The sequence below is a fragment of the Octopus sinensis genome, linkage group LG4 (assembly GCF_006345805.1).
Source record: "Octopus sinensis linkage group LG4, ASM634580v1, whole genome shotgun sequence".
NCBI lineage: Eukaryota > Metazoa > Mollusca > Cephalopoda > Octopoda > Octopodidae > Octopus > Octopus sinensis.
In genome coordinates, this window is record NC_043000.1 from 119,573,346 (window position 1) to 119,599,335 (window position 25,990).

Genomic DNA, 25,990 nt, shown 5'->3' on the forward strand with positions numbered 1-25,990 from the left:
AAATTAAGGATTACAGAAAAATGCATATTTATTTATGCTCAGTTGAAAAACAAACGTGAAGAGAAACATTTTCTTAATTAGTTTTATTATATAAATATAACATTTTATATTACTTACAGGAGGAAAGAAAGATAATTTTGTCGTATAGAAGAACGACTATAAATTCATTAACTAATTCTTATTTCTAACTAATACATTAATCAACAAATCAAAATAGACTTGTGATTAACTTTAGACATGGCATGAAAATTACCGATGTCTCAAAAGAGTGAGTGTCGTGGAGTTTAGTGACATAACAACAAACACCAAAGTTTTCCCCAAAATCCAGGGTTTTTATAACTGCTCAACTTGACTTAAAAGAATCGAAATCCATTACAAATATTCTTTACGAAACTTTTAGAATCTTTATATGAGCAGTTATATTAACCAATGGAAAAAAACGAAAATAATAATTCTTCGACAAAGACATTACATCATATTGCCAATTTGCGCCATATTTCAAAATGGCTAAAATGGTTATTGCTACAACATCATAATAATAATAATCTGGAAATACTGAAGGAGATAAAGAAAGAAAAAAAACCCATAAATCTTACCTGTGCAAAACCTGCAGCTGTCATTTTAAAGTTGTACTTGGTATAAAGGCTTTCCAGCTGGCGGTACACAGTGATTAAGTTGATCAGCGGGGTTAAAGTTATCCTGACGTTGGTGTATGTCTGCAAAAGCCAGAAAACAACAACGAAATATAACAAATTTGATATGGTTAGTAATACTGACCTGCTTTGAGCACTTATTCTGCATTTTTTTTATATTCTTTTACTTGTTTGTCATTTGACTGCGGCCATGCTGGAGCACCACCTTTATTCGAACAAATCAACCCCAGGACTTATTCTTTATAAGCCCAGTACTTATTCTATCGGCTTCTTTTGCCAAACTGCTAAGTTACAGGGATGTAAACACCAACATCAGTTGTCAAGCAATGGTAGGGGCACAAACACAGACACAAATATATACATACATACACGATGGGCTTCTTTTAGTTTCCATCTACCAAATCCACTCACACTGCTTTGGTTGGACTGTGGCAATAGTAGAAGACACTTGCCCAAGGTGCCACACAGTGGGACTGAACTCGGAACCATGTGGTTGGGAAGCAAACTTCTTACCACACAGCCATGCCAGCAAGTTTAGGGGAGTGGGGTAGGTCGATGTAATTAACCCCAGCAATCAACAGGTACATATTTTATTGACCCCCAAAAGAATGAAAGGCAAAGTTGAGAATAATAATAATAATGATCTGGAAATAAAGTTAAGGAAAGAAGGCAGCAGAAGTGTAGGGAGCTCTGAGAAGAGATAATATCAATGGTGCCTGGACCCTTAAGTGGTAGCACGAACAGGCATCACTGGCCCTTCATTCAGCTTCTAAATATTACACACTGGTGTAGCACCTTAGACAACAGGCTAAAGCACATGAGGGAGTGGTGTTGACATGGCATAATTAAATGGGTGGAGATGTGGCAATGGCCGAGAAGACCAATGACCAGGTGTTTGTGACTGAAGGGGAGCCACTCTACACTTTGTGGGCCTTTGCTAGTAACCAATAGAAGAAAATCCACACAAAATGCAAGTGGTTGAGCTTCAGGAAAGCAACATGGCCTTGGAAAAGGAAATTCTGAAACCACAAAAACAGTTCAAGGGGAAAATGAATTACGGTAGGAGTGGCTATCTAGCCTCCGTGCCGGTGGCACGTAAAAGACACCATTCGAGCATGGTCATTACCACCATCGCCTTGCTGGCTCCTGTGCCGGTGGCATGTGTAAAAGATTTGAGCGAGGTCGTTGCCAGTACCGCCTGACTTGCCACATGCCAGTGGCATGTAAAAAGCACCCACTACACTCTTGGAGTGGTTGGCGTTAGGAAGGGCATCCAGCTGTAGAAACTCTGCCAGATCAAGATTGAAGCCTGATGCAGCCATCTGGTTCGCTAGCCCTCAGTCAAAATCGTCCAACCCATGCTAGCATGGAAAGCGGACGTTAAACGATGATGATGAGGGCAACAGTTATTTCCTAAACCTTCAATTAAAAGATGCACTGAGGGTGGCTGTAGACTGATCCTACTGCAGAAAAATGGAATTACTTGCAGAAGATATGGTCCTTCTACTTGAACAGGTAGACAATAAATCTGGATAAGAGCTCAGATCATAGCAACCACAGCCAAGATGGTAATAAAATACAAAAGTGATGGTGATGACATCACGAAGCTATAGCAGTATTGTAAAGTTGATGATTTAATGAAGGATCAACCTGAAACTTGTGAAACCTTACCTTTAGAGCTGTCTCAGAAGGTGTTGACATGTACTGGTCAGAGGACACGTTTAACAAACTGGTAAACTTCTTGTAGAAAGTTTCCATCACACACAGAGCATTTGATGGCCATTCAGCCTAGAATAAAATCAGTAAAATGAAAATCTTCATTATCATAGTCAAATATTCCTAATTACATAATTATGATACTAATAACAGATGGTCTCTTTCTAATGTAGGTTGACCACTGATGGTTATACCTATTTCTTTATTGCCCACAAGGGGCTAAACAGAGGGGACAAACAAGTACAGACAAATGGATTAAGTCGATTACATCGACCCCAGTGCGTAACTGGTACTGAATTTATCGACCCCAAAAGGATGAAAGGTAAAGTTGACCGTGGCGGAATTTGAACTCAGAACACAGCGGCGGATGAAATACCACAAAGCATTTCGCCCGGCATGCTAACGATTCTGCCAGCTCGTCGCCTGATGGTTATACCATTTTTTGAAACTCCGAGAAACAAACCCTTAGATCCCATTTATGAAGCATGCATCCACTCTTAGATGATTAATACCGAAGCCAAGTCATTGGAACGTCAGATTTATTACACATTCATGCAGCCTATATCTGTAAATGAATTACAGTTATATGAATAAGAGGTAAGTTATCAAGAGAAAAACTCTAGATTCCACAGCAGGCATGCAAAATTCTTGACAGTGACACCACAAACAGGGAACTTCTACATGATCATACAACCAGCCAGAAATAGCGAAAAAAAACCCCAAAAAAACCCTTAACCCTTTAGTGTTCACATTATTCTACCAAAATTAATGCTTTTTCATCCACATTGCCTTGAACTAATCAGGCATTATCTTGTAGCTTTGGGATTTTGATGAGGTAGCTGTTAATTTTTAAAACGATATTGTAGGGTTGGTGTGAGAGACCAGATCTGGCCAGTTTGAACATAAAACAGGCAGAATACTTTTGGCTGGATATGGCCGGTTTAAATCAAACCCTACCATGTTATCAATGAGAATATTTGATAAGGCAGCAGCGTCGTCGTCGTCGCCACCACCACCACCTTCTTCATCTTCTAATGTCAGTTTTCCGTGCTGTCATGTGTTGGGTGGTTTCACACTTTCTGACAAGTTGCAGGACTACATTAAGTTCCACTGTCAGCTACTTCACAGTATGTAGTGGAGAGGAATTTCCAAATTGGCTCAAATCAGAGTAGTGTTCTTTGTCTAGAGTCACAAAACCCCAGTAAGAAGGGAACCTAAGCCCTGAAAGTCAGCGGCTACCAAAGAACATTTTTTTTTTCAACCCAACCCCCTGACAAAGGAGACAAAAAACGTTACCTTCTCATAAATTTCCATGTTTTTTATTTTCAGGATGATCCAGGACGTGAGCACATTCTGTAATATACAAGAGTGACGGATGAAGAAGCCATTTTCAAAGAGAAAGTGGATGATGGTGGGTAGGTGAGAGAAAGAGAGAGTGAGTAGTGGTAGACAGAACAGGAAGCAGAAAGTAGAGCGAGGGATAGTTTTCTCCTGTCTTTTTTTTTTTTGTGTAAGTCAAATCCTTAGCTTACAGCAAATAAAGTTGGATAATTTCTGTGCTGATGACAGCTTTTGAGCCAGAAACACAGGTCCATGAGTGTCCTCTTATCTCCAGAGAGTAGAACTATCTTTTTCCTTAAGGTCAGGTCAGTTTTGGAGAAATTCATTAATCTTGAGATTGTTACCCCTTCTCATGATGAATTCCTCTTAATTGTCATTTAGTAATTATGATACATCTGCTAAGTAAAATAATTCCCTTCTCCCACCATCTATAGTCAGTCGTGTTCTCACAGTATATTGGAAATAAATGATACTGCTTGTATGACAACGACACACACAACAATCACGTGATGTCAAGTAAACAGAAACACACACGCAGGTGTTTTTGAAAAACTGAGTAATGAAAGTGCTTACACACACACAATATGCAAACTTCATATCAAAAGATAAATGTCAGTTTGTTTTTCTAAGACATTTTTAAAACAGTTAATATCATCATCATTTAACGTCCGCTTTCCATGCTAGCATGGGTTGGACGATTTTGACTGTGGGCTGGCGAACCAGATGGCTGCACCAGGCTCCAATCTTGATCTGGCAGAGTTTCTACAGCTGGATGCCCTTCCTAACGCCAACCACTCCGAGAGTGTAGTGGGTGCTTTTACGTTTCACCGGCACAGGGCAAGTCAGGTGGTGCTGGCAACGACCTCGCTCGAATCTTTTTACACATGCCACCAGCACAGGTGCCAGTAAGGTGATGCTGGTAATGATCATGCTTGATACATTTAATAACATTTCAGAAAATCTTTCTTTAAATACTGTATCGTGACTGCACCAAGCAATTTCGTACAAATGAAGGTGTATGAGTCCGGATCCACTCGCAGGGCTCTGGTTGGCCTGGAGCTACAGAGAGAGTCGAAGCAGCGGTAAACAGAACAGGAAGCAGAAAATAGAAGACACCTGTCCAAAGTGCCATACAGTGGGACTGAACCGGACACCCTATGGTTGCAAAGCAAACTTCTTAACGACATAGCATGTCTGATCTATTCAGTATTAAGTAAATCACAAGCTGACAACCAGAAAGACACACGCACAATGAAAACAATGGTTATGATAGAAACTAAGAATCTTACCAAACTACGTGGCATCAGTCTGATAACGTACGGGATGAAATCTTCCAGTAACCATGCCTGCAGCTGGGTGATGCTGACATGGAGTGGTACACTGTTTAGCAACAGTTCCAGGGAGTCAATAGAATGCAGCTTCACAATTTCATGCTTGAAGATAGATGGACAAAGAAGGAAGTGAGAAAGTAAAATGAAAATCAACCTCAAAAAATTATAAAATTCATTTAGAAATCTCACTTTATTACACACAGGTACAAAGCCTCGGACATCGAAAGTGATGAAACAGCTGAATATATGAAGCCCATTATGCCAGTGACTATTTTAACCTTTAGCATACAGTAGGTACATTATGTCACTGTATGAGTTTTCTCCCCTGTAGTAACAGGGCAGTGGCAGAGGAAACAATTCCAAAGAAAATGCAGTATGCTAAAGGTTAACTTAAGAACATGAAGGCATGAAAGTAGAAATTGTGATTAAAGGCTTTAATTGAGATTACTTTGAAACAGGAAGTTTGTATCAAAGAAGGTGGGGTCGTATCATTAAAAGGGTTAGAGAAATCTTCTATAACTTACATGGTGCCTTCTCCAAATTGTAAATGCAACATGAAGTAATTTGTCACGGAAAGAGTTGATTATTTTGTGAAAGAAATCGGCCTTCTTGAACTCTTCCCATACTTCTGCTCTGTTAGACAAAAATAAATAAATAAAATGAAAATGATGGAAATAAAAGAAAAGAAACAAAATGATAGGAAATTCTTCAGTTTTAGATGGTAGAGACATTTAAAAAAAATGATAAATTCTCTTACTTGTAATATTTACGACCAAGTGCAAAACAGAAAGTGTAGAAACGAAAGAGCACCTGCTTCACCTAAAACAGAAAGAGAGAGAGTGTGAGAATGTGTTTATTACTCAGTTACTGGCTCAAGCCAACATCCTACTCTATCATTTGCAGTACCCAATACAAAGGAACTGATGTCTCTGAATACACTATACCACAGCCAGCCACCTAAATGCTACTAGCCAACATCGTATTTGTGCACATGGATTGAAGAATAAAGAAAATAGTGGCATCACTTTCACAGCATTAATACCATGTAACCTGACCTGACCAAAACAGGTCTAATGCCTATAAGCCATCTTGAATTTGTCTCAAATCTTCCACTCTTTTCCTAACATCTGAGATGGATTTGTCTTATGTTCCTACATAATTTTAAGACGTGCGGAGTCAAATCAAGCTGTTATTTACACACACACACACTATATATATATATATAGGCACTGGTGTCTATCGAAATCAAACCCGGTGACTGGCATCTGTTGCTAGTGGAGCACTAAGAGTACCATACGAGTAAGATTGTTGTTGTCAGAGCACCAAGCTGGCCTTCATGCTGATGGCACGTTAAGCACACCATTAGAGCGTGATCATGACCACGACGCCTTACTAGCACTTGTGCTGGTGGCACATGAAACATTTGAGTGAGGTCATCGCCAGTGCTACTGGCACGTAAAAAGCACCATTTGGGCATGGCCGTTGCCAGTACCACCAAACTGGCCTTCGTGCCGGTGGCACATAAAAGCACCCACTACATTCTTGGAGTGGTTGGCGTTAGGAAGGGCATCCAGCTGTAGAAACTCTGCCAGATCAGATTGGAGTCTGGTTCACCAGACCTCAGTCAAATCGTCCAACCCATGCTAGCATGGGAAGCGGACGTTAAATGATGATGATGATGAGTGTATAGGTGGTTGTTATGTAACACTGGCACTACTAAGGCCACCAAGTAACTTGCAAGACAAGACCCTTTAATTGAGAGGGGTGTGGTATTGAGGATAATGGGTTTGTGCCAGGTGATGAGGGCTTAAAGTATTATAGAGGGACAGAAACAGGAGATACATGGTTATTCCAGCTGGGAAACCGAGAAGATGGTGTTGATGATGTGTTAAGGGTACCCTTATGTTACAGGGGGGGGGGGGTAAATATAAAAGAAGCAGTACAGGGTAGGGGTGAGTGGGTAACCATTCAAAATAATAATTTTTGTTAATCTTACTTTATTTAAGAGAGTGTTGTCTAATTCTGTCTTTTCGTTGGCTGCTTTGTTGGTCAACTGAAAAACAAAAAATGAGAGAAAAGAAACAAAACAATTACTGAACATTTCAAAAACTGGAAAAAGATACAAAATTAAAATGGGTATGGCAAGCTGTTTCCGACAATAGTTTGTGTTTTCATTGAATCATTATCATCATCATGATTATCATTTTAACATTTAGGAAGGGCATCCAGGTGTAGAAATATTGCCAGATCAGATCGGAGCCTCAGCCAAACTGTCCAACCCATGCCAGTGAGGAAAATGGACGTTAAGTGATGCTGGCACGTGTTGGGTGGGTTGACAGGAGCTGGTCAGCTAGACAGCTGCACCAGGTCCCAAGTGACTATTTTGGCATGGTTTCTACACCTGGACGCCCTTCCTAATGCCAACCACTTTACAGAGTGTACTGGCATGGGTTGGACGGTTTGACAGGAGCTGGCCAGGCTCCAATTGTTTGTTGTGGTATAGTTTCTATGGCTGGATGCCATTCCCAGCACCAACCACTTTACAAAGTGTGCTGGGTGCTTTTTATGTGCCATCAACACGAGTCCACTTATACAGCACTGGCACGAGTGCATTTTATGTGGCACCAGCACCTATAAAGGGACAAGCCTGTATGTATTGATGACAGCAATTTTACTCAGCTTGACATGTCTTCTCAAGCACAGCAAATTGCCACAACTCCCAGTTCCTTGTCATTTCCTCTGTGATATATATATACATATATATATAAAGGCACGTGGTTTAGTGGTTAGGGCATTTGGCTCACAATCATGAGGTCGGGAGTTCAATTCCTGGAGACATGTGTCTTTGAGCAAGACACTTTATTTTAATGTTGCTCCAGTTCACTCAGCTGGCAAAAATGAGTAGTACCTGTATTTCAAGGGGCCAGCCTTTTCATACTGTGTGACACTGAATCTCCTTGAGAGCTACGTTAAGGGTACATGTGTCTGGAGTGCTCAGCCACTTACACATTAATTTCACGAACAAGCTGTTCTGTTGATCGTATCAGCTGGGACCCTTGTCATCGTAACCGACGGAGTGCTCCCTTTTTTTATAATATATAATACAGAATAAAGAAGGATGATGAACTCTACAAAGTACACAAACTGGATGGAATATCTACTTACCCGTAACTTGATGTACTCTAGTAATTTGTGTGTGTCTGAGAAAGTGGTCAAACTTGTAGAGAGGCAATGTTGCACAACAAAATGGTCATCCTGAAAAGAAAAGCAAGAATCAAAACAAACAAAATCAGTCAGTGCCAATAAATAAGAAATTATTATCATTTACTTTGTAAAAAACTGGAACTGATGGAAAAGTCAAACCACTACTGTTGCTCAATGGAATTTAAAATATGAGAAGCCAAGTGGCTGAGACCCTTTTAAGTGTTGGGCCTCATGGAAGCAATGACTGAGACCTTTGGCATTATGCTTGAGAAGATCCATGATGCCAGCAAAATTGGAGTTGTGACAGATACAGGTGTCACGTAAAAACACCCATTATGCTCTTAAAGTGGTTGGTGTTAAGAAGGGCACCCAGCCATAGGAACCGTGCCATATCAGAATGGTGTCTGGTTCAGCCTTCCAGCTTGCTGCCCCTGGTCAAACTGTCCAACCCATGCTAAATGATGAGAAAAACAATGCCTCATTCTCTTTTATCAGAATTCATGATGTGGTCAGCTAAGACATAATTTTATTTGTATCTGTAGCTTGCTTACCAACCACATGGTTTCAGGTTCAGTCCCACTGTGTGGCACCTTGGGCAAGTGTCTACTGCTATAGCCTTGGGCCAACCAAAGCCTTGTGAATGGATATGGTAGACAGAAGCTGAAAGAAGCCCGTTGTGTGCGTGTGTTTACACCCCGTAACTTAGCGGTTCGGCGAAAGTGACCAATAGAATAAGTACTAGGCTTACAAAGAATAAGTCCTGGGGTCAATTTGCTCGACTAAAGGCGGTGCTCCAGCATGGCCACAGTCAAATGACTGAAGCAAGTAAAGAGTATTTTCTCTTAACAACTAGCAGTATCGCCCGGCGTTGCTCGGGTTTGTAAGGGAAATAACTATATAAACATTTTTAGAGAGTTACTTCCCTTATAGATGCCAATTCGGGCTTTCTTAGCCATTTCTGTTTTGGTGTCTTCAAGCCATGAAGTCGTTCTAAAAGAACGCTGGTCTCCTTGACAACGCTTTACGACGTTGATTTCCTTACACTCCCTTCCTCACAGCTTCATGAGGGAGGGAAGAAGGGGGAAAAGCAACACAGGTGCAGGTGTGAGCATGGACGCCAACTCCGCCGCCATTGACACACGAAAAAATATGCATTAAAATGGAATAAAAAATGTTAAATTATTTTTAAAATCGTAGACTCATCGTAGACGCGCGCTAATAGCCAAATGGGCTCGATATGAATCATGACTATAAGATACCCGAATTTGGTTAAACTGCACCGCAAAATGTGGGAGTAGTTAGGAATCTAAATCGAAGGGGACAAGCACTCACACAACTACAGTTTTATATATATATAGATTACTATCAATCACCATATTTGATGGTATATCAGATGCACTTTTTGTACTCCATGAAAAACAATTCGGGTCCTATATCTGGAGTTGCTTTAAATATCACAAGCTTTGATACACTAAAACTCTTCTTTCCTGAATATGACTGCGCATCTTGTGTCATCACATATAGTAACTGAGATTTGTATATTAGCAGCAGCAGTGCCCCCCACCCCAAAAAAATTATTTAACATCCATTTTCCATGCTGTCATGGGTTGGCAAGCCAAAGGACAGCACCAGGCTCTAGCCATCTGTTTTGGCACGAATTCTAAGGCTGGATGCCCTTCCTAATGCCAACCACTTTACAGAGTGTATTGGGTGCTCTTTGTGAGGCACTGGCAAGGGTGTCTTCCATATGATGCAGGCACAAGTGCTTTTCCCATGGTGCTGGTACAGGTGTTGTTTATGTGGCCCTCAAAGTCACTAAGTAGTTTGCAAGACAATCTTTGTTGAAGCAATACCTTTCCCTAGCTTAACCCTTTAGCATTCAGATTAATCTGTCAAATGTAAAGCCTGTTTAATTACATTGTTTTAAATTAATTGTACAGCATTTTGTAACTCTGAGATTTTGATGATGTCCCTGTTTATTTTTAGAATGACTTTGTAGGGTAGGTGTGAGAGGTCAGAGCTGGCTGGTTTGAGCATAAAACAGGAAGAAAATTTTGGCCTAATATGGCTGGTTTAAACACTAAAAGGTTAAAAATATATATTGTCCCTCACCTAAAGAAGAAAAAAGATTATCCTGTGATGCTGTTGAACAAACAGAGGACACAGGATAGAGGGGACGCTCTTGAGGGCACTGCCAAGAGAAAGGCAACCTCTTTAATGACATGTCATAAACAGATGGTATGAGGGAGACATGGTCCCTGACTAATCAACAAAGGGAGTAACCATGAAATAATATCTGATTCGCTGTGCAACAACCAGCCTAACCCCCATGCAAGCATGGAATTAACCATTAGAAAGATGTTGGAGAAACTTTTTTTTTTTACAACTTGATAACTTGAGAAATTTGTGTGTGTGTCTCTGTGTTAGTCTTCCCACCATCTGAGAGAGAGAGAGAGAGAGCAATTGAGAGTAAGAGAGGGGGTGTTTTCATGGAGTACTTGTTTCTACAGTAGGATGCCCTTCACTGACCACTCAAGCATGAAAAAAAAAGGAGAGAGAGAAAAAGGATGGATAGAGAGATAGACAATATCTATGTTAGCAGAAGATAAGAATGAAATCGAATAGAAGGAAGAATTCTGTACTTACTTTAACAAGCTTGAGAAGGAGCCATAGTTTATTCGTTAGTTCTTTTTTATTGTCAACAGTGTCTTCTCTCCATGGAGACAGCATATATAAAATATGCCTTAAATGAGCTTTGTGGAGAGACTGTAAAAAGAAATGGCATTTAGACATTTTGCTTTGGTATAAATATGGGAACATCTTTACCCTACAAGTATATACTGACACTCAGTTTCTTATTTCTTTACTGCCCACAAGGGGCTACACACAGAGGGTACAAACAAGGACAAATGGATTAAGTCGATTATATCGACCCCAGTGCATAACTGGTACTTATTTAATCGGCCCTGAAAGGATGAAAGGCAAAGTTGACCTCGGTGGAATTTGAACTCCGAATGTAGCAGCAGATGAAATACGGTTAAGCATTTTGCCCGGTGTGCTAACGTTTCTGCCAGTTCACCGCCTGTATGTGTGTGTATTCGTGTGTCTGTGTAAGTCTCCCCACCATCCGAGTGAGAGAGAGAGAGACAATATATTTCTTTACTACCCACAAGGGGCTAAACACAGAGGGGACAAACAAGGACAGACAAACACAGAGGGGACAAACAAGGACAGACAAACCAGTGCGTAACTGGTACTTAATTTATCGACTCCGAAAGGATGAAAGGCAAAGTCGACCTTGGAGGAATTTGAACTCAGAACGTAACGGCAGACGAAATACCTATTTCTTTACTGCCCACAAGGGGCTACACGCAGAAGTCGATTATATCGACCCCAGTGCATAACTGGTACTTATTTAATCGCCCCTGAAAGGATGAAAGGCAAAGTCGACCTTGGTGGAATTTGAACTTAGAATGTAGCGGCAGATGAAATACGGCTAAGCTTTTCGCCTGGTGTGCTAACGTTTCTGCCATCCACCGCCTGTGTGTGTGTATTTGTGTGTCTGTGTTTCTCTCCCCACCATCCGAGTATGAAACTGGTCAAGAAGCAGAAATCTAAATAAGACAAATACCATTTACCTGTATGTCAAGGCCATACTGTTCAGCAAAATTCTTGGCTTCTTCAAAGCGCATCTTACGAAGTAAAGTCTGAAACCTGAAATGCATATGAAAATAATACAAATAATATAAACTCTCTCTTTCTCCATGTATATATATATATATATATATATATATATACACACACACACAAGCATGATTTTATAATTTATAACACAAAAGATATGACGATAAAATAGCAATGGTCAACGAACCGCGTTTCTGCATCACTTTCTGTTATGACACGAAATCGCAAGGATTCAAAACTCTCAGGACTTCTATAAAAAAGACAAAAGAAAAAATAAATAAATAAAATGTGGTTATGTTAGAAAATCTTTTTGGTACTGTTAAGTTATTGAATACACAGGTAAAAGGTGCAGTTTATTTCATATTGTAATTACTACAATGTGATCTTGTTACATCCTGTTCTACATTACAAGTAACATTCTAATTGTCATCACTTAATCTACCTAAAAGCAAATTCCATCCAACCCATGCAAGCATGGAAAAGTGGATGTTAAATGATGATAATATGTTTAGACAAAAACACCTTACTTACATCAGATCTGTACAGCCTTCGACAATATTCAAATTCTCCTGCAAATAAATAATTCTAGACATCAGAATTTCGTTTTCAATAGTTTGCTGTTGAGGAATCATTTTATAGTTAAGTAAGGCCTTCATCTAGTGATGGATACCTCTTCTGCCACGTTGCTGGTTACGATGATCAGGATTCCAGTTGATCTGATCAATGGAAGAGCCTGCTCGTGAAATTAATGTGGAACTGACCGAGTAATCCACAAATTATTGATTGTGGATACCTGTACATGACTTAACACAATATGAACTGTTACGCTCCAGCATGAATCATCAAAACATAATCTGACCCAGAACCAAAGTTGATTACTGACTCAGGTAAAAGAAGTTCTTAGGTGAGGCTGAGTACCTGAACAAACAGCTTCCTGTCACATTCCTCAAATCAGAGGATGTCTATACTTTGTTTTTGCTCTTTTAAGCAAATTCTTTTTAATATAAAGTGAGACCAGTTAATGACTTTATTAAAGGACCTGGGATAGATGTTGTAAACAAGACACAAATATTAGCCATTTTGGCTTATAATCTGATGCCTTCATCATTATTAGTTAACCATTTCTAAATGGTGGTACAAATATATCATGATGATGATATAATTCTAAATTTTGGCACAAGACCAGGGGAAGGGGCTAGGTGATTATATTGACCCCAGTGCTCAACTGGTACTTACTTTATTAACCCTGAAAGAATGAAAGGCGAAGTTGGCCCTAGCAGGTTTTTAACTCAAAATGTAAAGATGGATGAAATCCTGCTAAGAACTTTAACGATTCTACCAGCTTGCATGTTAATGATTCAGTGTTGCATGGTAACGATCTTACCAGCTTGCCACCCTTGGCACAGATATTATAATGATGAATCTACCTGAGCATCTAGCATTTATTTCATCCAAGGACGGTACACCCTGCCACATTTTCACTACAGTCCTCTCTCTTTTCCAACAGATGAAACCACATATCTCTTCTAAAAGCAACACATCTGTTCTAGTCCCCTCTATAATGCTTTAACCATTCATCACCCGGCACAAAGCCAACGCCCTCAATAGCAACACCTCTTGTTTGAAGGGTTTTGTCGTGCAAGTTAACTGACAACCTCACTAGTGGTGAGGGCATATAAAAACCACCTAGTACCCTCTGTAAAGTGGTTGGCATTTTTGTCAAAAAAAGCCTTATTTATAATAGTATTAACATATGGAATAATATTTTATCATGAAAGCTAAACAACATAGGAACAGGAGTGGCTGTGTGGTAAGTCGCTTGCTTACCAACCATATGGTTCTGGGTTCATTCCCACAGTGTAGCACCTTGGGCAAGTGTCTTTTACTATAGCCTCAGGCCGACCAAAGCCTTGCGAATGGATTTGGTAGGTGGAAACTGAAAGAAGCCTATCGTATACATGTATGTGCGTGTATATGTTTGTCCCCCCAATATCGTTTGACAACCGATGCTGGTATGTGTACATCCCTGTAACTTAGTGGTTCAGCAAAAGAACCTATAGAATAAGTACTAGGCTTACAAAGAATAAGTCCTGGGGTCGATTTGCTCAACAAAGGGCGGTGCTCCAGCATGACTGAAACAAGTAAAAGAGTAACATTTTTTTCACTGTCAAATTTCAAAAAATCCTTAAAAACCCAGCTTCTGCTGAACCAAACTCATCTATAAACCTTATTTTATAGACCCACAATATTTATAACATTTGTAATATTTCATATTTCCAGACTTTTTACTTTTTATATACGTTTTTGACCAGCTTGCTTGCATGCAAAGGAAGTTTCTTTTTTATAATTATTGACTTATTTATTTAAAAAATTTTTGAACTCCAACCAACTTGCCCAAATTCATCCAAGCTGCCAAAGGGCTTAATCCGATATTTTATGCAATTTCACGTTAGCACCTCTTAAAAAAGAAGACAATTAAAATTAGAGAAAGAAGCTACCTGGGTAGGATTTGATTGAGTGAGCTCAACGACTGCACCTAGTTTTAATTGGTAGATACATTCAAAATCAGGCAGCTGTCGTACTTCTAGAAACGTTTCCCCGGGTTTCTCTTTCTTCAGTATAACAAGTCGAATATTTTTGAGGCTAAAAACAGATTAAAACAACAGCATTGAGGAGGGGGATTATATCTAGAATGATTAATATGCATTTGATTTTAGTAGCTGAATAACAATTTAAACATTTAAAAAAAATTCCTAACGGCAACCATTCCGAGAGTGTAGTGGGTGCTTTTACGTGCCAGTTTGGTGGTACTGGCAACGGCCACGCCCACGCCCACGCCCAAATGGTGCTTTCTACGTGCCACATCACATGCACAGGAGCCAGTCCAGTGGCACTGGTAACGACCTCGCTCAAATATTTCACATGCCACCAGCACAAGTGCTAGTAAGGCTACGCGGTAACGATCACGCTCGAATGGTCTGCTTAACATGCCATCGGCACGAAGGCCAGCTTGTTGCTTTGGCAACAATCTCTCATGTTCAAATTAGGCAGATCCAGCCTTTCACCTTTACCCTACAATGTCATTCTGAAAATAAACAGCCACGTCCTCAAAATCCAAAGCTGCAAGATTAATTCACTCGCGGAGTGGTTGGCGTTAGGAAGGGCATCCAGCTGTAGAAACTCTGCCAGATCAGACTGGAGCCTGGTGCAGCCCCTAGCTTCCCAGACCCCGGTCGAACCGTCCAACCCGTGCTAGTGCGGAAAACGGACGTTAAACAATGATGATGATGATAAATAAATAAGCATAACATATGACAGAGCAATGGGAATGCTAACGAGTTGAATGAATTAGTTTACCTTGAGCTTGATAAAGTACTTGTATCAAGAATGTTGAATCCTTTCACAGCCAAGTTTGAGAAAGTTTCTAAAAGAATCAAAGAAGTGGCATCCCACAGGCTCAGAGTTTCCTACAGACAGACAAAAGGAAAGATAAAAACAGAGGAAATAACAGAGGAAAAAAACTTAGTTAAAGAAAAAGAAATCCCTTGTCACATAGCAGTTCACCCACCGTCGTTTATCATTTAAGCTTACGTTGATTCCTCCATGGGGTTGTTTTTGCATTTATAATAAAATAAATATAAAAAATTTATAAAATATATACAGTATTATTATAGGCACAGGAGTGGCTGTGTGGTAAGTAGCTTGCTTACCAACCACATAGTTCTGGGTTCAGTCCCACTGCATGGCACCTTGGGCAAGTGTCTTCTCCTATAGCCTCGAGCCGACCAAAGCCTTGTGAGTGGATTTGGTAGATGGAAACTGAAAGAAGCCCATCGTATATATGTATGTATATCATCATCATTTAGCGTCATATATATGTGTGTGTGTTTGTCCTCCCAACACTGCTTGTGTGCTTACGTCCACGTAACCTAGCGGCTTGGCAAAAGATGCCAATAGAATAAGTACTAGGCTTACAAAGAATAAGTCCTGGGCTCGATTTGCTTGACTAAAGACGGTGCTTCAGCATGGCCGCAGTCAAATGTCTGAAACAAGTAAAAGAGTACAGAACTGTTTCTGCTTTGCAGATTTTCACCTATCCAGGTGAGGTTTTGGAACATAACACCCGTGATAGTCAAGAGATTAATGTACACATTTCACCCACTACTACCTCATCCTCCCCTTCCTCTTCAACTAATAACGTGGAAGCATTACGGATGGGCTAAGTAACGCAGTAACAAGCAGAATTATTATAAGATAATATTAATAATAGACAAAGTGCAGTCAGTTCCACAGTTATACAATTTGTTTTGTAACAACATGGTTTTGGGTTCCATCCCATTAAGTAGCACCTTGGGCATGGATCTTTTTATAAGCCCTAGGCTGACTGCTATTTAGTGATGTTTGATAGACAGAAATTGAACAGAAGGCGGCGAGCTGGCAGAAACGTTAGTATGCCGAGCGAAATGCTTAGCGGTATTTCGTCTGCCATTATGTTCTGAGTTCAGATTCCACCGAGGTCAACTTTGCCTTTCGTCCTTTCGGGGGTCAATAAATTAAGTACCAGATATGCACTGGGGTCGATGTAATCGACATAATCTGTTTGTCCCCTCTGTGTTTAGCCCCTTGTGGGTAGTAAAGAAATAGGTATTTCGTCTGCCGTTACGTTCTGAGTTCAAATTCCGCCAAGGTCAACTCTGCCTTTCATACTTTTGGGGTCAATAAATTAAGTACCAGTTATGCACTGGGGTTGATGTAATCGACTTAATCCGTTTGTCTGTCCTTGTTTGTCACCTCTATGTTTAGCCCCTTGTGGGCAATGAAGAAATAAGAAACTGAAGGAAGCCAGTTATATATGTAGTATGTGAGTGTTTACATAAACAATATGTCCCTAGCTCAGTGATTTTGGCAACAGGAAGAGCACTCGGCCACAAAATACTGTCGCAATAAGCATTGTCTACCCTCTGGCAGCAAGGCGAAAAGAAAACATGTAAAATTGATGAGGGTGTATCGATTACCTGTTGAGTTTCTTGTAAGTCAGTGGTTCCCAAAATTTTTTGGGCTCCCTGCCCCTGACACCTTCCTAGTGCCCCCACTCCAACCAACCAACAAACCACCACAAACAGACATCTTTCTGAAGTAAATTCAAAGCCACTGTATTTCACAAATAAAACTTAACCTAATGAACCCATTATTTTGTGGGTCTTGCACGAATATCTACCCCATTATCGCCCCACTTTTCTTTAATGCCCTCTTGGAACCCCCCACCCCCACCCAGGGGAGCAATACCGCTCACTTAGGGAAGCACTGCTATAAGTCTATGAGTCCTTTTATTCTCATAGCTTCTTTCCTTGAATTGCTGCTCTATGGAACCCCTTATCATTGTTCTGTTTTCCTCTGGTCTATGATATTCAGTTCATCAACCCTTTAGTATTCAAACTAGCCGGATCTGGATCTGGCCAGAATATTCTAACTGTTTTATGTTCAAACCAGCCAAATGCAGCCTCTCACACCTGTCCTTCAAATGTCCCAAAAATAAGGATTCACATTATGAAAATCTTGAAGCTACAAAATACTTCTCGATCAATTCAAAACAATGTGAATAAATAAGAATTACATTTGACAGAGTGATCTGAATGCTAAATGGACAAGATTTCTGTCAATCAATGTCTTTTAACCCTTTAGCATTTAAACCGGCCAAAAGTATTCTGCCTGTTTTATGTTCAAACTGGCCAGATCTGGTCTCTCACACAAGCCCTACAATACCTATTTCTTTACTACCCACAAGGGGCTAAACAAGGACAGATAAATGGATTAAGTCGATTACATCGACCCCAGTGCGTAACTGGTCCTTAATTTATCGACCCCAAAAGGATGAAAGGCAAAGTTGACTTCGGTGGAATTTGAACTCAGAACGTAACGGCAGACGAAATACCGCTAAGCATTTCGCCCAGCGTGCTAAGGTTTCTGCCAGCTCACCAACCCTACAATATCGTTTTAAAAATTAACAGCTACCTCATCAAAATCTCATAGCTACAAGATAATGCCTGATTAGTTCAAAACAATGTGGATAAAAAAGGATTCATTTTGACAGAATTATGCGAACACTAAAGGGTTAAATGTACAGGTCCCTTCATTTCCTTTGATGTACTCCCTTATGCTTCAGTGACCTCAAGCTTGCTTTGGGACAAAATCATACAGAGAGAGAGAGAGAGAGAAAAAAGAAAAATTGTCAAACCACAGACTACTCACATTTTTATCAAGAACGAAGAGATATTTCCCATTCAACGTTGTCTGAATAGACTTAATACCAACATCTACAAAAAAAAGGAATACAGAATTCTTGATCAGGTGAAGTGAAGACATTAACAAGATGTCTAATATGCAAAGAATTTTTATGGCAGAGTAATGACTATCTAACAAAAGAATGTTGGAATGGGAATATTGCTGCTGCCTAAATTATGGCCTGCAATCTGGTACTGGTCCAGAACATACACACACAAAACCCAACCCTTTTGGGCTTCAAGAAAAGAGAATAATTGTCCTGTCATATATGGAATCATTAAAAAATGCTGTAGGTGTCTGAAATAGAGTTTATTCAGTTGTAATTGAGAAGCTTGCTTCCTAACCACGTGGTCTTGGGTTCAATCCCATTGTACAGCACCTTGGGGAAGTGTTTTCTACTGTAGCCTTGAGACTAGATTTGGTAGATGGAAACTGAAAGAAGCTTGTTGCACCATGTGTGTGAGTGCATGTAGTGGTTAAGAGCGCGGGCTACGAACCCCAAGATTCCGAGTTTGATTTCAGGCAGTGAGCTGATTAATAATAATAACAACATCGAAAAATACCTTAGGAATGAGAACCCAGGTTCAAAATTTCCCCAGGACACCTGATGAAGGCCGGAGGGTATATCAGCCGAAATGTTATGTTAACAAACAAGATGAAGACAAATATCCGTCAAATGTAAATAATCCACATACATGTTTGACAGATTTCTTTCAGTTTCTGTCTTCCAAATCCACTCACAAATCTTTGGTTGCTCAAGTTGCCTCACAGTAGGACTGAACCTAGAACCATGTGATTAGGAAGTAAGCATTTTACCACACTACCATTCCTGCACCATCACATCCAGTTATAAAACCATGACATGCATAGCAACAAAGATAAGTGAATTTTCTGTCTCGTTGCATGTGTCAGATCATGAAAGAAGGTGAGAGGAGGCAAGATGCTGTGCGATCCATGCAACTCCTAGAAACAGGGGTAAACACCAACGTGTAGTAAAATGTTGAAGACAATCATCATCATTTAACGTCCGTTTTTCATGCTAGCATGGGTTGGATGGTTCGACCGGGGTCTGGTAAGCCATGGAGGCTGCACCAGACTCCAGTCTGATTTGGCAGTGTTTCTACAGCTGGATGCCCTTCCTAACACCAACCACTCCGTGAGTGTAGTGGGTGCTTTTTACGTGCCACTGGCACAGGAGCTAGAGCAGGCTGGCAAATGGCCACGATCGGTTGGTTCTTTTATGTGTCACCGACACGGACGCCAGTCAGGCGACGCTAGTAACTGCCATGCTCGAATGGTGCTTTTACGTTTCACCAGCATGGGTGTCTTAACTACAATTACCATTCGACTGTATTATTTAATTGGAACAAAAAAGCTAAGAAGTAACTAACTGTTTAGCAGTGCATTTTCCACTTCGTCAGTTATTTTCAATTTGTCGTCTTTCCAAATCCATCTGGCTAAAACAGTTGTACCATTGCCCTAAAGGAAAGAGAAAGTGAAACATAATTCAACAAGGCAAAAACTGGAATTAGAAATGTTTCTGAAAATAGTGTGTGCACACATGGGTATGTGCAGATTGACATTTCACAACCTTCTCTCAGCTCATTTGTTTATTTGCTTTACATCTGTTATTCTATGCTAGCATGGATTAAATCAGTGGTACTCAGCAGTAAAAATAAATTTTCAACCAAAACTTAATTTTCAAGTTGGAGAAATCACCATTGTTTGCAAACAGGAGTTAAGTCTCCATTTAGTGACGAGCAAGTTTTTGTTAAGACTTTTGTTGTTTTTTTTTCCATCGAGGAAAAAAGTGGTTTGTTGATATACGGGCAACACAGACACGAACATGTATGTGTACAAAAGACATGCAATAGGTGTATGTACGAACGTGTATATCTTGCCCATATATATATATAAACCAATTTCAACGAATTTTGCCCAAATTTGACGTTGATGCTACTTAGTTTGGTTTGAAATAAAGAACTGGATTAGCTTAATAATCCTAACTTAATCCCAGAGAAAACTGGGTTATACTGCTAGTGTGCAATAAATTGTTCATACTTCTACAATATAAAAAAATGTCAATTTTTTTTTATACAGGTCCTAATAATATTTATGTATAAGAATATAATGGGAATTCTTTTCAAAACATCAAATGGCTATGAGGGTCCACCTTAGTAAATTAGGGATCAAAGGGGTGTACAGGTGAAAAATGGTTGAGAACCACTGGATTTGAGGAGTAAATACTGCTGAGGAATTGTTTTTGCAAAATAGATTAAACAAATCATAAAATTGCCTTCAAAAGTTGGGTAGTGCTAAATCCATCAGATGTCACAGTGAAAGGTTTCAGAAATTTTATCTTAACCAAAGCCTTCAGCTGACTATATCCCCTTAAAATACCCTAGTGAAAGATCATTTTTGTTACCAGTAGGGATGGCTTACAACGTATAGATTCTGAAGATGTCTCTACTATAGAAAATATGCCACGTCTCATCTTCAACATCATTTTAATATCTACTTTTCCAAGGATGGAATCTGTTGAGAAAGAATTTAAGTGATTGGATGCCCTTCCTGTAGATGACCCCCTCACCTGTTTCCAAGTAAGATAATATTTCCTCCATAGTGCTGCTCTAGTGGCTCCCATGCCACTGGAATGTAAAAAGCACCATTTAAGCATGGTTCATGCTAGTACCACCTGATTGGCCCTCGTGCTAGTGGCATGTAATAGGCGCCCACTACACTCTTGGAGTGGTTGGCGTTAGAAAGGACATCCAGCGGTAGAAACCTTGCCAGATCAGATTGAAGCCTGGTGCAGCCTTCTGCCTTGCCAGTCCACAGTCAAACCATCCCACCCATGCCAACATGGAAAGCAGACGTTAAAGATGATGTGGACTGGTTATGTTTTTCATGGAAGAATGGAAATAAGGAAACTGCATGTATGAAGATGACATTCTTTTAGAATATTCTTGTGATGTCAAGACAAAAAAAAAAAAGTACTGAGGGTCGATTCTTTCATCTGAACTTCTAGGTGGTGCCCCAGTACAGTCACAGTCTAATGACTGAAACAAGTAAAAGCTAAAAGAAGCATCAATGACAATTGAAATCATGCTTCTCTTAGTATCCAACTGAAAGAAGCAGTAAAGACAACCTAGAGTGAAGAACCGGAGAAAAATTGGTGCTGGCCTATGCTCCTTAGATAGCGAGGGGCCTAAATATGTAATCATTAAGCTTGACTTTAGTACAAAAGGGTAAGTCCAATATTGGTGGAATTTCAACTGAGAATGTAAAGTGCAGTAGTTGAATACAGTGTATTTTGTCTAACGCTCTGACCCTATCATACCACCTCCCTAAGAAGGATCTAAAAGAAATAACAATCACTCATTTAATTTGAAATAAGAAAAATTAAGGAGATAGCATACTGCTGTAATAATATTCTTATTTGCTACAATTACATCTGTGGCACCATTTTGATGTATTTCAGAGGTTTCAGAACGGAAAGCCAATTTCTTGTAAAGTTTGCTTGCAAGGTCTTCTGAAATTTGAAAAGAATATAAAATTAGATAAGTTTAACCTGTTTTGTCATCTATACCAGAATAAAGTTTGAGGTACTACATGAAAAACAATTAAAATCTATACTGTCTAGAAAATACTTAAAAATTCCAATTTAATATACTTTTATTCAAAATGGTTTTCAAATTATTTTACCATTGAAGATTTCAAGCACATGGTTCAATCAGAAAAACTAATTTTAGTTCAGCGAGATAGTCATCTTGCACTGCGAGAGAGTGTATTTAACATCTCTGTATATATTTCTTCTAGAATTATAAAGGCTGCCCAAATATTTCCAACACTAATGTATAGACATTGATAAAAACATTTCTCCAAATTATAAATTTAATCCAGTGTCAGCCAAATTATTTTGAATCCAGCATCCTTTCATATATGTTGGGTGTTTTTGAAGAAAGTGGTTTTAATTTTCCTACATCCATTGTACCAAACATAAACTTGTATTTCTAATGAAATACACTGTATCTGGGTTTCAGTTAATTTCGAAAATGGTGTTTGAAGAAATAAGTTTCTTCATATTATTAATAAAAGGTTTTAATTTAGATGTAATTGGCTGTGTGGTTAAGTAGCTTGCTTACAAACCACATAGTTCCGGGTTCCGTTCCACTGCGTGGCACCTTGGGCAAGTGTCTACTACTATAGCCTTGGGCAGACCAAAGCCTTGTGAGTGGATTTGGGAGACGGAAACTGAAAGAAGCCCATCGTGTATAGATATATGTGTGTGTGTGTGTGTGTATGTTTGTCCCCCCCAACATCGCTTGACAACCGATGCTGGTGTGTTTACGTCCCCGTAACTTAGCGGTTGGGCAAAAGAGACCAATAGAATAAGTACTAGGCTTACAAAGTCCTGGGGTCGATTTGTTCGACTAAAGGCAGTGCTCCAGCATGGCCACACTCAAATGACTGAAACAAGTTTAAAAAATATGTAAAAGCAAGACTTATTTTATGAAATTTTGGGTGGTCTCAGGTGGGTCATATCAAAAATTTTAAAAAACAGTTTGTAAATTAAGAAATTCAATTTAAACACAAATTCGGATTTTTAAAAATTCCCTGTTAAAACAAACAAATCAAAAGGAAAAAATACAAAACAAAACAATTACCTCCAGAAGCAAAGAAATCTTTGTTGAGGTCTTTAAAGATCAACAGTTCACCGGTAGATAATAAAATAAGCAGGTTCCATTGACAGTCTGGAACAGAGGAAATGAAACAATACACTGTAATTAAACAAGATTGACGATGAAGAGAATAATTGCTTTAGTCGTACATGCAGTGAAAACAAACAACCGTCAGCTCATTGTCCATGTGCTAATGAATGGACCCTCTATATGGGTGACTGACCAACCAGAAATAGCAATCAATTCTGCCTCAAATGATATTCTACTGTCTTCAAAATGGAAGGACATAATAGGTAAGATAATGCACTCTCCTATGAAGATGGTTTGTCATGGATGGAATGTCTGATTACAGATCAGTCTGATCAGTGCTGACCAGAAAATAAACAGCAACAATATCCATGCTGTCTTCCACCTCATCACTGCCACAAAGCAGTCGTGAAAATGATGTATATAATTATTTCTAATTTTGGCACAAGGCCAGCAATTTTAGGGGTCAGGGATTAGCCAATAACTCTGACGCCCGAAAAGATGAAAACCAAAGTTGACCTCAGCAGAATTTGAACTCAGAACATAAAGAGCTGGAAGAAATGCAGCTAAGAATTCGTTTTTTCTTTTAAGTCAGAAGCATTAACGATTTTGCCAACTTGTCACCGTAATGATGTTGATAACGACCATCAATTTAATTGCTTTTCCCTTCATCAAGTCATCAATTATAGGAAGTTACCGAAAGTTTTTTTGAAGTTATCATACCCTTCAGCTGGGCAGAAGTCATGTGTATTCCTCTGCCACTAGCTTTTAAAATGCAGTACCAGCGTGTTTGTTATGCAGGAGCAAAATAATCCGACTGCCCTGCTACAGGGTCAATGACGATATTAAAGGTACCCATTGAAGCATTCTCCACCCAACATTTTAACTCACCTGTATTTTCTTTTACTATTATTTTTCTAAAAGCATGATCTCCAGATATCTTCTTACCAGCTAGAAGGTTCTGGAAGAAAAATAGCAATAACAATTGTTTCAGACAATTTCACAATAGCAAAAATTTCTTTGGGGAGGGTTAGTCAAATAAACTGCCACACCCCACCAAACTTAACCAGTACACTATTTTATTAACTGCTGTACTTCTCTTGTTTACTCGCAAAGACGAACACAGTGGTACTTCTGTCTCTCAAACAGTGTATAACAAGAAAAGAACAGATGCAAAAGGAGAAATGCCCCTCTACCAACAATGCTTCTATAGCAGTAAGCCATTAGAACATCCTAGAGAGCTCTACAGCTTTCCATTTGATTCTATTCGGCAGATTTGCATGCCAGCAATTTCTATTGGACAGACTTAGAAGCTAGTGATCTTCACAACATCAACACTGGAAAGAGAGGTCATATGGACCTCAGCAGGGTTTGAACTCAGTAGGCAGATAATCAGAACAGCACGAAGTATTCTGTGTGACACTCTAACCACTCTGCCAACATTTAAAATAATAATCATTTCTACAGTATGCACAAGGCCCTGGAATTTCAGGGGAGGTGGCTAATCAATTAAATCAATCAAAGTGTTTGATTGGTATTTATCTAACTGACCTGAAAGGATGAGGGTAAATTGACCTCAGTGGAATTTGAACTCAGAATGTAAAGACAAATGAAATGCTGGGAAGCAAGCTAATGATTCTGCCAGCTCATCACGTCGCTTCACTGGCACCTGTGTCGGTGGCACGTGTAAAAAAGATTCGAGCGAGGTCATTGCCAGTACCACCTGACTGGCCCCCGTGCAGGTGGCACGTAAAAAGCACCCACTACACTCTCGGAGTGGTTGGCGTTAGGAAGGGCATCCAGCTGTAGAAACTCTGCCAGATCAAGACTGGAGCCTGGTGCAGCCATCTGGTTGCCAGCCCTCAGTCAAAACCGTCCAACCCATGCTAGCATGGAAAACGGACGTTAAATGATGATGATGATGACATAAAAATAATAATATAAGAAAGAGAGACAAGATCAGGTTGAGAAAGTTTTACATTGGGAGCTTCATCAAAAATGGGAGTCTGACGCAGAAAGTACATGGGGGATAGTAGATTAAATCAACTCCATTTCCTGACTGGAACTGTGTACTGGTATTTCTTGATTGGTAGGCGTGGACGTCTACCATAAGATGGTTGGTTTTGAATATACTAACTATTTAACCAGGTAGAAATAACGACAAGACCTCACCTCAAATTACAGCCAACAACTTAAAAAAAAAAAACAGAAATGCATTGAATAATATCATCCTAGACACATAAAAATAGATGAGACAGTCATGGTTGGATTGCTTTTGATCTTAGGTCAGTTTGACTAGGTCTGCCTAGGGCATGAGTGCAGATGCAGCAGCATAGACAAAAAGTTTAGTCAGTAATGGCATGTTTCTGGTTTACTGTAAGGGACTTAGGGCTACTATAGCTTTGAGTCAGCTAAAGATTTCTGAATGGAATTTAGGTAAAGGAAAACTAAGTGGAGGCCTGATATTTGGGTTGTTTCTGTTCTGGAATGGTAGACTTTATCTGTCATTTACTTCAACCCAACTACTTGAGCCATATGTAGTTTTAGCAACTGTTTCGACCCTGTGCTTGAGGAGATCTATTGAGTCAAGTACATCAAAATCAATGGAAACTGTAGTTGTGATCCCTGGGCCGGTAGCACGTAAAAAGCACCATCCGAACGTGGCTGATGCCAGCGCTGCTTTGACTGGCTTCTGTGCCAGTGGCACGTAAAAAGCACCAATCCGATCGTGGTCATTGCCAGCCTCGCCTGGCACCTGTGCCGGTGGCATGTAAAAAGCACCCACTATACTCACAGAGTGGTTGGCGTTAGGAAGGGCATCCAGCTGTAGAAACACTGCCAGATCAGACTGGAGCCTGGTGCAGCCTCCTGGCTTCCCAGATCCCCGGTCGAACCGTCCAACCCATGCTAGCATGGAGAACGGACGTTAAACGATGATGATGTTTGATTTCTTGTTTCCCCTGCTCTGTGGAAAAGTTTGTTCTCTCCTACCAGTCTGGGAGGGCCTGTCCTTTCCTACTAATGAGAAGAAAACAACAGCTAACTTCTGTAATACTGTGCAAAAATTTTT

General features: G+C 39.8%; 1 protein-coding gene across 2 annotated transcripts in view; it reads right to left on the reverse strand.

Annotated features, from left to right (window-relative positions):
* LOC115210692 (kinetochore-associated protein 1) overlaps positions 1-25,990 on the reverse strand; it is a 115,998-nt gene that overhangs the window by 79,209 nt on the left and 10,799 nt on the right. For both annotated transcript variants that reach the window (XR_004998850.1, XM_036502411.1), the window contains exons 5-23: positions 23,812-23,881; positions 22,879-22,965; positions 21,631-21,743; positions 19,603-19,690; positions 18,179-18,243; positions 15,287-15,396; positions 14,428-14,572; positions 12,461-12,498; positions 12,117-12,179; positions 11,884-11,959; positions 10,892-11,011; positions 8,207-8,296; positions 7,038-7,094; positions 5,799-5,860; positions 5,566-5,674; positions 5,000-5,143; positions 3,666-3,722; positions 2,325-2,441; positions 597-716 (exon numbers count right to left, since the gene is read on the reverse strand). Coding sequence is in view for 1 of the 2 variants with exons in the window: in XM_036502411.1 (XP_036358304.1) it covers positions 597-716; positions 2,325-2,441; positions 3,666-3,722; positions 5,000-5,143; positions 5,566-5,674; positions 5,799-5,860; positions 7,038-7,094; positions 8,207-8,296; positions 10,892-11,011; positions 11,884-11,959; positions 12,117-12,179; positions 12,461-12,498; positions 14,428-14,572; positions 15,287-15,396; positions 18,179-18,243; positions 19,603-19,690; positions 21,631-21,743; positions 22,879-22,965; positions 23,812-23,881 (1,731 nt within the window). In the remaining variant the exon portion in view is untranslated. The remainder of the gene's footprint in view (positions 1-596; positions 717-2,324; positions 2,442-3,665; positions 3,723-4,999; positions 5,144-5,565; positions 5,675-5,798; positions 5,861-7,037; positions 7,095-8,206; positions 8,297-10,891; positions 11,012-11,883; positions 11,960-12,116; positions 12,180-12,460; positions 12,499-14,427; positions 14,573-15,286; positions 15,397-18,178; positions 18,244-19,602; positions 19,691-21,630; positions 21,744-22,878; positions 22,966-23,811; positions 23,882-25,990) is intronic.